The sequence below is a fragment of the Equus przewalskii genome, chromosome 15, assembly GCF_037783145.1.
Source record: "Equus przewalskii isolate Varuska chromosome 15, EquPr2, whole genome shotgun sequence".
NCBI lineage: Eukaryota > Metazoa > Chordata > Mammalia > Perissodactyla > Equidae > Equus > Equus przewalskii.
The window spans coordinates 39,939,986-39,954,830 of record NC_091845.1 but is presented as its reverse complement, the minus strand read 5'-3'; the positions used below and the strand labels follow the sequence as shown (position 1 = coordinate 39,954,830).

Here is a 14,845-nt window from a genome sequence, read left to right as displayed (position 1 = left end):
GGAGCCGCTCTAGATTAAGCCCCTCTAATGTAGTCACATCACAGAACCATGAGGAGGAATGCTGTGCTGGGGGGACCAGAGGAAACACTGAAAACCAGAGCGAGGCCCGGGCAGCAAGCACAGCTTAGGCCCACTCGCCTGGGCTGGCTCAAGAGCCCAGCTGAGGAGACTTACAGCCAGTCCAGGGGCTGTCTGTAAACACCCCCAGAAACCATCCCTCCAACACTTGCTTGTTTTTCTTGGTTTTTATGCATTATATATTCTCATGTAATTCTAACGACCCAAGCACAAGTTTATATTCCAGCCTTTTTGCTTAATACTACATAACATATACTTTCCCAGGACTTTCCAGTATGATTTATAATGACTGTGTAATACTTTACCAAGGGGTTACACTATCATTTACTTAACCACTGCCCCCACTTATGCTGTAAGACAGGAGTTGGCAAACTACGGCCAGCAAATCAAATTCAGCCTGCAGCCTGTTTTTGTGAATAAAGTTTTATTGGAACACAGTCACGCCCATTTATTTACATACTATGTTTCTTTTGCACTACACTGGCAGAGTTAAGTACTTGCTACAGAGACTGTATGCCCCCAAAGCCTAAAATTCTTACTACCTGACCCTCTACAGAAAAAGTTTGCTGACCACTGCTGTAAGAGCCTCAGTTAAATGCCCTTATGAGCCTAAAGACCCCTCCCCACCCAACACTCACTCCTGCTGCTTCTTCCATTCCAGAGGGAGGCAAGGGGGAGCTCACAAGCACCAGCCACTGCCAGCTGTTCATAGGCAGGGTTCTCAAAATCCAGACTACACATCTGAAGAAGAGCATGTCATGTTTGCAAATGCCTTACGGGAAGACTTTCTACATAGAAATTAGGCTCGACTTTATGATGGAATAGGAGAAAATTCTGACTCGCAGAACTCCAGTAAGGTCACAGGGGTTCTGCGAGTCACCTCCAGCCCACGATTTCTGCCCCAAGGAAAAAACCAAAAAAAGCCAGACCATCTCTGCCCTCAGCCACCTCCATGGGGAGCCACAAGGAGGCAGCTGAGTGGGGCTTCCACCACCCACTCATCATAGCTGCAGGACACAGGGCTCTCCTCGCTCACCTGTCCAGGTCCTCATCCAGCGACTCGTACGAATTCTCATAGCACTCGATGCGCCTCATGAAATCCTCTGTGGCCTCGTCACTATCGCGGTTGACATAGTCAGGGCTGCCCAGCTTCACTTGCTGCCGGAGGCAGGCACAGAGCAAGGGCACATCAGGGCTGGAGGCCAGGCAGGGCAGAGACCAAGGAGAATACTGGGCAAGGGCTGGGCAGGGGAGGCTAGGCTGGAGGTCAGGCCAAGGCAGGGGGCGCGAGGCTGGAGGCCAACCGTAGGCGGCTGGTCCCATTAGGAAGTCAAGAGGCTTCCTGGTCCAAGTTCCCACGCTAGTACTAAGTGGCTATTACTGGGCACCCTGAGATTGGAGCCTCTCATCTTTGTAGCACAGAGGGAGGTGAGCCCAGAGGGGTAGAGGACCTGGAAGGTCCTCCCCACCTGAACTATCTCCCCAAACCCAGATGTTCATTCCTTGGATAAACATGGGAGGGCAGGGCAGGGGAGAAAGTCTCTTTCTCTTTCAAAATACAAACATCACCCCCCACCCCACTCTCAACCCAACCCCCGGAGGCTGAAGTTACTTTTTTATTGTCCAGGGAATTGTGAAGGGGAGGGGGAGGGGGAGGGAAGGGAAGGGGAGGAGAATAAATGAATGAATGAATGAATGAATGAATGCCCTCCACACTGAGTGCTCCTCAGGGCTCCAGGTTCACCCAACCCAACGTTCTACTGCTTCCTCAACCCCAGAAGGTTCAGGAAGACCAAATTAAGGCTAGCCTAGACACCAGCACAAACCTGGAGAGGGACCTCACTGTTACATGCCACCTGAGTTGCATTACTGCCCCCACAAGGTCAGATGCACCACTCACCACGATGTTGGCAGCTATGACCTCAGGATCCACACATATGGACTCAACAAAAAAGGTCTGCAGCAAGGACCAGGACAGGCAGGAGGAAAGAAACCACAGACACATTTAGGGCTCTGCACCTGGCCCACAGAGCTCCCTACCCCACTGAGGGCCATGCTGAACAGCCAGGCCCCCGAGCCCCTCTGGTGTTGGGGCAGGGTCAAGGAGCATGGAACCAAAGCAGGTGCCACCCTATCCAGGACTCTCCCACCAAGACCCCTGCCTCCCCGGAAAGAAAATCCCAGGCAGAGAAAAAAGCGCAGCCCCTCTAATCCCAAATCCACTAGGGAGCCCACCTGCCCCAAGCCCTGCATGCATCAGGAGGCTGTGAAACGGACCCCAGAGGGCCCGAATGCACCATAGCACAACCAAAGAGGTGAGCCAGTGAGGCCTCACCTTGTAGCCGTTCTGTTCTCCAAAATTAAAGATGGTCGCCCTCCGTTCTCGGGTGGTATTTGTTGCATCAAAAACCTAGGACCAAACTGGGGTTAACTCGGCCTCTGGCCCTGGAGGAAGGAGGAGGCCAGCTGACAGGTGCAGCCCAGGGACCGCATTTCTCACCAGGAGCAGGTGCTGCCTGGGCCACCCACCTGGCCAGCTCCTTCAGACCTGCAAGGGCTGGGCAGGTCCTCCCCTTGCCTGGGGAGCACACTGGAAGGAAGCTGGAAGGAGGGAGAGCCTGTGCTCCAAGCAGGGAAGCAAACTCTTAGACTGCTCTGCACATAGCAGGCGCTCAGTTCACGGTTGACCAACAGGACTTCCAGGGAAACCAGTTAAACTGGTAGGGGCAGAGATCCGAACCTACGTTATTTCCACTCTATCCTGAGATCCCAGTAAAATGGGAACAGAAGGATAAAGAGAACAGGAGAGGAGAGGAGATGGGAGACATCAACAAAATTTTCTAAGATAGACACATGGTGACTCAGAAATGGAGAAAAACAAACACAAGCCCTCGTGGACCAGAACACACCCACTTATGCAGAACTGGGGTAGTCAGGAAACGGGGCTCAGGCATCTCTGAAACCAGGGACAAGAGTGCAGAGGAAATGGGAGGACAGGCTGGTGGTACAACAAAGAGCAGGAGGAGCCCCAGGCCCCCGCCACCTCACTCAGCCATGCATTGATCAGCTCAGGGTCCTCATGAAGTGCCTGGGGCCTGCCCAAGCACCTACAGGCAAAGCCCACTCCCCGGCATGTCCAAGGAGCTTTCAGAGCATCACTTTTTAAAAAGGCATTCAATCAGGGCTCGCTGGATGCTCCAGCAAAACCTCTAACATGAAAAATGGAGACTAAATCAAACAGAATGAAACGAACTTCGAGAAAATGAAGACAGGGCATGGAAGAGAAAGAAACGTCAAAGCACTTACAATTATTATCTACAGAGAGATACAAAATGCTGTAGTAACCGTGAAACAAGAGTTCTAAAAGACCTAACATTCCGAGAATAAGAAATTTAAAATTTGGAAATTGAAAATGTGATCACAGAAATTAAAAAAAAATTCAACCGAATACCTGTAAGCTAATATTGAGGAATTCTCCCTGAAAGTAGAACAAAAAGACAAAGAGAGAGAAAATAAAGAGGAAAAAAAGATAAAATTAGGGATCAAGCCAAGTATGCAGCCATCAGGAGCTCTAAGGAAAACACATTCAGAAAATGGGAGCGGAGTGAGGAATCATCTGTCAGAAAGTGGTGGGGGTGGTTTACTGAAGTAATAATATATGACAACTTCCCTGACCTGCTGGAGAAGAGTTTCTCAATGGGAAGAGCCTCCCCAGGACCCAGCGTGGTGAAGACCCACCACAAGGCACAGCACTTTGAAGACCCCAAAGGGTCCCCCGGGGAAGGGGCATGAGAAGCCTCTGGCTCCCTCCAAGAGATGAGACTTTTAGGAAGATCAGCAAATCAGAATGACATCCGACTTCTCTACAGCCACAGCCATAATATAATGGAGCAACGTCATGGAAATTCTAAGGAAAAAGTACTTCCCACCTAGAATCCTATATCCAACCATCAAATGTGAGGGAAAAAAAAGTCAGTTCCAGACATGCAAGGTCTCAGGAAATCTACTTCCCAAGCATCTTTCTCAGGAAGTTACTAGAGGATGTGCTCCAACAAAACAAGTCAGTAAACCAAGGAAAAAGAAGACATGGGATCCAAGAGCAGGATATTCAACTCAGAGAGGAGAGGGGAATTCCCAGGGTGATGACTGAGTCACAGACTAGAGGGCAACTGATCCAGAGGGAGCTGGAGGACAGAGAGCTCCAGGAGGCAAGACTCCAAGAGGAAAAAGGAAGGAAAAAGAGCTCCCATGTTTGACTGCATGGTCATGCATGGATAACGGTGGGGTAGGGCCCCTTCCTGCAGACACCCTTGCTCAGCCTTGCTTGTCCCATCCATTCATCTGATACAGGGCCCAGTGCACACATGGAATTCTCTTACCCAGGATTCAGTTGGCTCCTGAAACAGCCACTAAATGCTGGGCAGGATTCTCCCCACAGCAGGAAAAATCACACTTGCTAAAGACGTAGGTAACATGATGCCTCTAACTTGTGGGGTGGCCAAGAATGTGAGTATTCAGAAGGAAGTCCTGCAGGTCAAATGCAACCACAAGCCCAGAGGGAAATTCCTGGCCAACGTCCAGCCTCTGGGTTCTTCCTCCCAGGTGCTGGTCCCCAGGGGCATCCAGGGCCACACACACCCTGCCTTCCCCTCTAGATGCCTGATGAAAGGGGTAGATGCGTGTGGGCTCCCATGGCACTCCCAGATGGCACACTCACCGCCACATGTCCCCCTTCGTCACTAAGAAACCGCCGGACATCACGGAGGGCTGCCAGGGCACACTGCCTTTCAGAGAGAGAACACAGGGTCAGCGTAGCACCAGCCCTGACTGCAGGAGGGCCGTGGTCAGGGACGTATCCTACCAGATGGGAGAAAGGACAGCCCTTGGGTCCCCTCTCTTGTCTATACTTTCCCTGCTCATCCCATTGTGTACAGATCCAGGCTGCCATTTTGTCACATTCATGATTTCTAATTGTCATTCAATTTCTCTGATGATCAAAATAAGCACTTTTTTTTTCCTTTTTCTCCCAAAGCCCCCCAGTACATAGTTGTGTACTTTTAGTTGTGGGTCCTTCTAATTGTGGCATGTGGGACGCCACCTCAGCATGGCTTGATGAGCAGTGCCATGTCCACGCTCAGGATTTAAACTGGCAAAACTCTGGGCTGCCGAAGCAGAGCGCATGAACTTAACCACTCAGCCATGGGGCCAGCCCCCAAAATAAGCACTTTTGAAACCAGACATTTGAGGCCGGCCAGTGGCACGGTGGCACAGTGGTTAAGTTCGCTCACTCTGCTTTGGCGGCCCAGGGTTCACGAGTTTGGATCCCAGGCGCGGACCTATACACCGCTCATCAAGCCAGGCTGTGGGAGCATCCCAGATACAATATAGAGAAAGACTGGCATGGATGTTAGCCCAGAGACAATCTTTCTCAAACAAAAAGAGGAAGATTAGCAAAAGATGTTAGCTCAGGGCCAACCTTCCTCACCAAAAAAAAATAATAAAAGTAAATAAATAAACAAAAACTAAAACCAGACATTTCCTTGTGTGTGAGTGTTGGGGGCTGGTGATGGGGAGAGTAGAGACACTCTTGCCAGCCCCCAGGGCTACAACGAGCCTAATGTTCAATTTTCGTTCCTGAAGAGAGAACTCTCCAAACCATCCCTTCTGGAGGAGGGTGCATGTCTCCGCCTGTGCACCCACGTCCATAGACCCTCTGGAAGGTGAAACCCTCACCATGACTGACATGTGACTACAGTGTCTTCAGACATCTCACCCTTTTTGTTTTGTGCTGCAAAATGGATTGACACATTTATATAAGGATCTCTCTCTTTTTTTTTTTTTGAGGAAGATTCACCCTGAGCTAACATCTGTGCCAATCTTCCTCTATTTTGTATGTGGGTCACTGCCTCAGCATGGCTGATGAGTAGAATAGGTTTGCGCCCAGGATCTGAACCTGTGAACCCTGGGCCATATAAGCAGAGTGTGCCAAACTTAACCACTCACTACGCCACCAGACCAGCCCCCAGGATCTTTCCATTTTTATCCGTTTCTTCTACAAGGCCCAGAGATAGATAAATCACTTTGATCTTCTGTCTAATACCTTCACTTTTTTGATGTAAGAGTAAAGTCAGATCTCCTCCCATTTGTTTGATCTTCAGATTTTGTGTGTAAATCCCCAGTGCATCAAAGGACTGTGCCGTCGGGGCTGTCACGAGGCCAGCGTCCCCAAGAAGATGCAGCCTTCTCCTCTCAGTCTCCCATTTTTAAAAAGTCTGATCATTCCATTTTGCCAATTATCTCTGGGACATTTTGGTTTGGTTAATGGGAAACGGCCCTGTGGCCCAGTGGCCAGACCGACGCCTTGGTTACAGGAGGGAGGGTTTCTAAGAACAGTCAGAGGTACCCGTCAGAGAGGCACATGTGAACCTGCCCTCAACTTCTTCAGTGGGGGCCTCTGTTTCAGCTGGGTGACCTTGGACTAGCTCCCCAATCTCTGAATCTGTGTTTCCCCATTTGAACTAATCCCAATACTTCAATGGGCAGCCTGCATGGAATGACTGGAGGGCTCTGGGAATGCCAGCCCCCTTACTCTTCCCACAAACACTTTGGACTGACAGGCCTGGCTCAGACTCAAACCCTGAGTGATCCCAGACAACACCATCACTTTCTGACCTCCGTCTCAGCATCTGGGAGTGAGGAACCACCACCCACTGTAGGGAAGAGCAAACAAGCTCATGAGTGCCTACAACTTGAGGCTGTTGTAGAATTTGCATTTGATACGACCTTTGACCTACTAATTGGGTAATACTGGAATGACGGGCAGAACAGTTTTAGTGGTAGGTGGGCTTAGATTCAAGTCTGGGCTCTGTGAAGTAACGGATCTTGTGTGAGACTCCTGAACCTCAGTTTCCTCATCTATAAAATGGGGGTAGGGGGGACAAGGGGCACCATGCACCCAGCACACAGTAGGAGTTCAAATATCAGTCCCATCCCTTTTGTCTTTTTGCCACAGGGGTACCGTAGGGCTGTTGAGGACAGCACACTGTGGACATCGCTCATTCATAGCATCGCCAGGATCAACAGACTGTTTCATCTGGCTGGATATCACCAGAAGGTCCAACCTCAAGTTTTACTCACAGCTCAGCCACAGAGGCCTGGATGCCAGACTCCCCTTCCCTTCTCTGGGGCAGCAGCCTGACCTAGCCCCAATGACCCAAGAGCGAAGGCCAACTGAAGGGCCATGGGGGGCGGTGACAGTGGGGGGGGGGGGGGGCGGGGAGGTGGGTCGGAGGGAGCTCCTGCCCCCTGGTGGTCAGAGAGGGAGCAGACAGCCTAGTATCCAGAAGTCCACAACAGCCCAAGGCTTCTGTCCCAGGGCTGTGCTGGATTTGGGGAGGTCATTAGAGCTAGGTCAACCTCTGCTCACTGCCCTACCACAATGGCTGGGCCCAGAGAAAGGGCAAGGAAGCTTCTTGATCCCTCAGCTGACACCTGCCAAGAAGAGCACAGCACAGCTCCTCAGACCACCAGCTGGTGCCGTTTCTCTGGAGAAGGCATTCAGTTCGAGTCTGAATTGTGGTAAGTGTAGGGTATCATATGTAAATTTCCACCTCATGAATAAGACTGGGAGTGTAAACTAGTCACCCAGCTACAGGAGGCCACTTCAAAGCAAAGCCAAGGCCTAGCTGACACATGTCAAGAACGTCAAGCATCCTACAAATACACAGAAGGGGCATATCCTGGGGCAAGGGAGGAAAAGCCCCAGTTCAGGGCCTGATCATTCTGGCCTTGAGAAGGTGCCAGTAAGTGGTCTTAGTCCCACTCTGCCCCATCCCTGAGGACTGTATCCCTGCACCCACTCGGCTCCCTTTCCTACTAGAGGCCATCCCCAAGGAGGGGGTGGCCCAGCCCTCACCTGCCCTGATTCAGCCTCCTCTGTCTCCCTAAAGCCCCATCCTCTCCTCCCACAGGATACCATTACCAAGGGGTCATTAATAGCAGGGTAGGGCACGGCCAGCCACCAAGAGGCCACATACCATCTCCCCTTGTCCCCAAGACCATCACATTCGCAACCCCACCACATGCTGAGAGGTCAAGACACCAGCCCTGCCATAGCCCATCGGCACCGGCCAAGGCCAGGGCTCAGGAGCAGCTCAGGCAACACTAGCAACTGGGCTCTAGGGCCTTCTCTGTGAACACGCACACACACATACATACATACTCACTTCCTGATTTTCAGGCCCTCTTCGTTGTCTGGAAGGAAAAACTCAAAAGATTTGTATGTCTTGACCATGTCCCGGCGATACTGGCCAACGTTGAATTCTGGGAGAAAGAAGCGGCTCAGCTTTCACACAATAGCAACCCTCCCCAACTCCTGATCTTGACTCACCCCCAGGCCCTGCCGTGGTCCAGCCTTCTCTCTTCTCCTCCTCCTCCCCAACAAAGCTCCAAGCCCCTCTGGAAAGCCGAGGCCAAGGCTCACCCCGTGTGGGCACCCCAATCCAGTTCAGGTAGCGCGTCAGCTTCTTAGAGATGTAGGTCTTGCCCCTGGCAGGCAGGCCCACCATGACAATGAGTGTCGGGCAGTTGGTCATGCAAACTGAAAAGCAAGGAACACAGCATCAGACAAGGGCCGAAACCCCTCCCAGGGTGTCGCTCCCTCTCCGCCCGTGGTGCCTCAGCCTCAGAGCACAGGACTGGCATCAGACAGCTCCCTGAGCACCCCCAGACCCTATTCTCCAGCCACTGCTGGTACGCTTCCATTCCCCAAGCCCATCTGGGCTCTCGCAGACGCAGAGATATCTAGCCAGCCCTTACTTATCCTGTTGTGAATCACCAGATAAAAAGCTGGACCTGCCACACATCTGGCTAAACACTGCTGGGGAGTTCCCATGACATCCAGGACAGAGCCAAAACCCAGTGGGTTATTCAACACCCTGCCTGTCACCCAGGAATCCATACTCCCACCCCAATAATCACACAGTCCTACTGCTTACCCTCTCTTCAAATGCTTCTTCACTGAGTCCTTCCTCCAAAGCACCTCCATGCCCACCTGGTACACTCTCCCTCTCAATCCCTGGCACCTCACTAACGAGTCTGCTCCCATCGACGGACCATTCAGAACAGAAGCAGCGCTGAGTCATTTGGGGTCCTGAGGTGTGGCACAGAGTTGGAGCTCAAAAATTATGGGCAGGAGTGGGGAGAGAGGCATCTCGAAACTCACCAGGGTGAGGGCCACAAGGGACTGAGACCAGAGGTCCAGGCCAATGCCCACAAGAACAGTCCCTCTGACAGCCCACCCACCAGCATCCCAGGTGCCACCAGGCCAGTGTGTTGAGCAGAGCCGTTGCTGAGGCTCTGAGTGGGGAAGGGTCTGGACACAGCACCCCCACCAATCCCTGGCCCACTAGGACAGACACCAAGGCAGCAGAACTGCCAGCCTCATGTGACCTAGCACAGCTTTCAGTGTGGTCTCACCTCAGAAGCCTGAGGAAGTCTCCCTTTCATGGTCCTCAGGACCTGGGCCAGGTGAAAGCCCTTGAAGCCCTGTCACAGCAGCCAGACAGATGGACAGATGAAGGGACCTGTCACTGCCCCTCCTTCACCTGCCTTCATCTGGTAGGCCTCCCTAGACAGACTGCTGGGCCCTGCCCCTCAAGTTGTCTCCCTCACTGGAGCTGGAGAACAGGGGCCCCAGAGGCAGCCTGGAGGTCAGGAGTCACACAGGCCTGGGTTCCTATCTTGACTCTGACACTTACGGCAACTCTGAGCCTCAGTGTCCTCACCTGTAAAACAGGATGATAATCCCTTGGCGAGATCTGGCACTTTCTCTATGTAAAAGTTGGAGCACTTCCAGGAAGCTGAGCCCTCTGCCCCACCCTGGCAGCACCCTGACTAAGGTCACAGGTGCACCTCAGCACCAACTGCCCTTGGGACTTCGGGTGCAAAGGCCCCTGTCCGTCCCCAAGCAGGCCCTGCAGAGAAGTAAGGGGCTCTGCTTGCCAGTGGGGGCCCCATCGTTCCTGTGCATGGCCTTTGGCAAACATGACCCGAACTGTGAGCCCCAGGGGAGGGAGAGAGGGGATCCCATGGAATATAGGCTGACAGTGAGCGAGAGGAAAACAAGTTAGGCAAGGCTCTGCGTCCTGAGGGCCAGTGACGGCGCTGTTTACACAATTCTTGGCCGGTCGGCCAGGGCTCTCAAGCAACGGCAGGGCAGTACATCAGCTACTAACCGCAGGGGAAACCTGCACCCACCCTGCTCCCTCTGACAAGGACACCCCTTCCCGCTGCTCCCTGAAGGGCACGCCCATGACCTCAGGATTGGGGTCCTGCATCCCCTCTTCACATCTATCTTCCCAGAGATGCCTCTGCCCTCCTCCCACAGAGTTTGGTGACAGCCTCGCCCCTGCCCCACGCACACCCATGGTGGGCAGGCAGGGCAGCAAATCAGGGCTAGATGCACAAAACAAGAGATATAAATTGCCTATCACCTCTGTTCCTCAAGATAAGCTCCCAAGGAAATGATTCAAAGGGAAAACCAAACAAAGTACAAGTGTACTCATAGCAGCTCTGCTTACGAGAGCAAAACACTGGGCGAGTCCCCGCAATGGAGAAGCTGCAACTGCAGCCCGCACGAAGGGAACACACCACACCAACTGAACAGAGAGCGCGTGGGCCAGGGGAACTGGGTGTGCAGCTGGAACTGCAGCTCTGCGCCCTTAAGGCCCCCGAGATTGAGCAACAGGACAGCCGCACACACCGTTCAGAACACTGGGCATGTGTGGAAGGAACTCCGAAGACATGTCAACTCAGCTTCTCTCGTTAGTTCCTCTTCCTGTAAACGTGTTCAAAGCCACAGGAGCCCTAGCAGGGAGAGGCCTGAGACGAGCCTGGGGCTAGACAGTGACTACTTTCTGGTGGTGACACTGCAGTGGCAGTCACAAGTCCCTGGAGTGGGTTCCAGAACTGATTCCTGAACTGTACCTGCCACTCCCACTTCCTCGGGCCAGTCTGGGAAAGGAAGAGCTCTTTAAAATAAAGCAAGCTAGCATGACTTTCCTGTTCAGAGGGGACAGAAATTGTCTCTTACTGTCCTGTGCACACACCAGTCGTGACCTGACCCAATAAGAGTCTTGCCACCTTTTGGCTAAGAAAAGCCATCAGACAGACACTGTCCCTTCTGCCGTGCTCCTTGAGTCCCCTCTTCATCCCCTGCCACACTAGCCCCCAGAGCTCCTCCAGGTCCCAGCTGAGGGGTCAGTGACGAGGAAGGTAACCGCTCATGCGTGGCTCTGAATTTTATCAAAAGGAGGAAGAACTGCTAACGGAGAGTGGGGGTGGAGGAGGGGCAGCCCTCAGGCAACCAGCTTCTGGTGCCTGAAGAGCAGGGCACTAGACCCTAGAGACAACCCACGTCACAGCACAGACCAGCCATGGGCCTCAAATCCTCTCTTCTAAAGCCCTGTGATCAAGTCAACTTCTACTCACTTCCCACCCTCAGGTCCTCACCTCTCCTTGTGATACCAGCTCAACACAAGGCTGCCATAAGGGAAGCCATATTATAGAAAAGAAACCATATTGTAACTTTGAATGACCTCTGATTAACTAACCCAGACATGCTCTGTAGATTTTATGGCCCCTCCCAGCTGCTATAAGTTGATAACTTTGCTCTTTTCAGTTCTTTAGTTACGTGATGACCCAAAGGCAGAGAGCCTATGCTGATACCCATCATTAATGACACTGAAAGATCAGAGTACAGGGTGTTGCTCAGGTCTCTGATGCATACCCAGTAAAACAAAAGACTATCAAGAACTGGGAGCAGATGTCTGCCCCCACCCGGAGATCAGCCCCCTATATAACTTGCCTGCAGTCTTTGTTCTGGAAGATGGTTCTTTCAGATATTAGTTGGCCATCTTCCCTCTTGCTAGCAAGCTGTAATAAATCCCTTTCTCTCCTACCACCTTGCCTCTCCACTACTGGCATGTCTTGGAGCGGGCAGACGACCTCCCTCAGGCGGGGACACTTGTTGTCCTCCAACTTAGTCATAAACTCACCGTGCAGAGGGTAAAACGCTGTACAAATGCAGACTCTGGGAACTGGAGGTGCTGCACAGGCAGCTTCCATGGTCATTCACTGCTTACTGACTCCCTGCTGTGAACTCTGGGACCCTAGCCTGGGGTCCAAACCCCCACACAATCTGCAGGTCTCTCATCTTTGAGCTCTTGGATGCCACCTCCTCCTCCAGGAAGCCCTCCTGTGCTGGGCCACCCCACAGTCCTACCCACTGCAACACCCAGAGACACTGCGATGGCATGAGCCCCTCTCTGCTCAGGGCAGAGACATATTTTAATAGCATACTTAGAGCTTGGAGAAACACAGGCCATGCTCCAGAGGCTGTGAGACCTGGGAAAGTCCCCTCCCCATTGGATCCCAGCTCCCTTTCCACCTGTAACGGGGGTTGGCACACAGCTGATGCTTCAATCCCTGACTTTGAGGTAGGGAGGAGCAAAGAAAGAGTACTGGCGATGTAATTACAAAATTACCTGCTACCACTTACGAAGCACCTACTACTTATGGAATATGTACCCGTGAAGAGGCTCACAGCAGCTTCATGGAGTAGGGACGACGACTGTCTCCACCCCACAGATGAGGGAGCGGGGGCCTAGAGGGTTAGCTGCTTGCCCAAGGTCGCACAGCTGAGCCACCAAGGATGCGGCTTGAGTGTTTCTGCCTCCCAAGTCCAAATTCTCCTCCTTCTCCTTTTTTTTTTTTTTTTTTTTATTAATGTTATGATAGATTACAACCTTGTGAGATTTCAGTTGTACATTTTTGTTAGTCATGTTGTGGGTACACCACTTCCCCCTCCGTACCCTCCCCCCACCCCCCCTTTTCCCTGGTAACCACTGATCAGATCTCCTTATCAATATGCTAATTTCCACCTATGAGTGGAGTCATATAGAGTTCGTCTTTCTCTGACTGACTTATTTCGCTTAACATAATGCCCTCGAGGTCCATCCACATTGTTGTGAATGGGCCAATTTCGTCTTTTTTTATGGCTGAGTAGTATTCCATTGTGTATATATACCACATCTTCTTTATCCAATCATCAGTTTCTGGGCATGTAGGCTGGTTCCACGTCTTGGCTATTGTAAATAATGCTGCGATGAACATAGGGGTGCAACGGACTCTTGAGATATCTGATATCAGGTTCTTAGGATAGATACCCAGTAATGGGATGGCTGGGTCATAGGGTATTTCTATTTTTAACTTTTTGAGAAATCTCCATACTGTTTTCCATAGTGGCTGTACCAGTTTGCATTCCCACCAACAGTGTATGAGGGTTCCTCTTTCTCCACAACCTCTCCAACATTTGTCGTTCTTGGTTTTGGATGTTTTTGCCAATCTAACGGGGGTAAGGTGATATCTTAGTGTAGTTTTGATTTGCATTTCCCTGATGATTAGCGATGATGAACATCTTTTCATGTGTCTATTGGCCATATTCATATCTTCTTTTGAGAAATGTCTGTTCATGTCCTCTGCCCATTTTTTGATCGGGTTGTTTGTTTTTTTGTTGTTAAGCAGTGTGAGTTCTTTGTATATTATGGAGATTAACCCTTTGTCGGATAAGTGGCTTGTAAATATTTTTTCCCAATTAGTGAGCTGTTTTTTTGTTTCAATTCTGTTTTCCCTTGCCTTGAAGAAGCTCTTTAGTCTGATGAAGTCCCATTTGTTTATTCTTTCTATTGTTTCCCTCAACTGAGGAGTTACAGTGTCCGAAAAGATTCTTTTGAAACTGATGTCAAAGAGTGTACTGCCTATATTCTCTTCCAAAAGACTTATTGTCTCAGGCCTAATCTTTAGGTCTTTGATCCATTTTGAGTTTATTTTGGTGTGTGGTGAAAAAGAATGGTCTATTTTCAATCTTTTGCATGTGGCTGTCCAGTTTTCCCAGCACCATTTGTTGAAGAGACTTTCTTTTCTCCATTGTAGGCCCTCTGCTCCTTTGTCGAAGATTAGCTGTCCATAGTTCTCCTCCTTCTCCTTTACATAATAACAGCAGCCACCCACTAGTTAGGATAACACAGCCCTAACACACACTGACTAGAAGCACAAGAAGAAGGGCCTTGCCCTCCACACCTCCAGAAAAGTCTGGAAGGAGGGCTGGATAGGGCATGGCCATAGCCCCTCAGGACTCAGAGTATTGACTGGAAAGCCATGGCCCCAGGGCCAAGAGCATGATCATGGCCGCACACCCTACCTGGACCTACATCACAGTCAGAGCCACGACCCACCAGAACATCTGGTCAAAGCCATGGCCACCCGCTACCAGGCCCCACAGTGCGGTAAGGGATACATACACTCCTCCCCCAGGATTCCCATCACGGTCAAAGCCAAAGCCAAAGCCCCCAGGCTGGCCTCAAAGCAAGACAAGCTCCCAGCACTGTCCCCTCCTTATCACCCCCAAACAGAGGTCAGGAGTGCAGGGAGATGGAGCAGATAACACGATCTCCTCATCTCCACTTCCCTATCTGTACCAAAAGTCGACTAGATGTTCTCTGAGGTTCTTGACAACTTGCAAACTCATTACAATGTTTCAGTTACTCCTAAAACAAATCTTTGTTTTTCTTGGTAATAAAAGCTTGCAGGCTCATTTAAGGCAAGTAGAAAGTCAAGGAAGTGGATTAAACACCCAAGACCCCAGGAAAGGTGAGCCCTTTAACAATTCCAGGGATTTCACCATGTCTCCTAGACGTTTCACCCTCCA

The 14,845-nt window shown here is 51.2% G+C and overlaps 1 protein-coding gene across 16 annotated transcripts in view; it reads right to left on the bottom strand.

The window, feature by feature from the left end:
* PFKFB4 (6-phosphofructo-2-kinase/fructose-2,6-biphosphatase 4) overlaps positions 1 to 14,845 on the bottom strand; it is a 42,888-nt gene that overhangs the window by 22,931 nt on the left and 5,112 nt on the right. For all 16 annotated transcript variants that reach the window (XR_011527453.1, XR_011527455.1, XR_011527454.1 and 13 more), the window contains exons 2-7: positions 8,561 to 8,677; positions 8,304 to 8,400; positions 4,796 to 4,862; positions 2,414 to 2,488; positions 1,979 to 2,035; positions 1,115 to 1,236 (exon numbers count right to left, since the gene is read on the bottom strand). Coding sequence is in view for 13 of the 16 variants with exons in the window: in XM_070577113.1 (XP_070433214.1) it covers positions 1,115 to 1,236; positions 1,979 to 2,035; positions 2,414 to 2,488; positions 4,796 to 4,862; positions 8,304 to 8,400; positions 8,561 to 8,677 (535 nt within the window). In the remaining 3 variants the exon portion in view is untranslated. The remainder of the gene's footprint in view (positions 1 to 1,114; positions 1,237 to 1,978; positions 2,036 to 2,413; positions 2,489 to 4,795; positions 4,863 to 8,303; positions 8,401 to 8,560; positions 8,678 to 14,845) is intronic.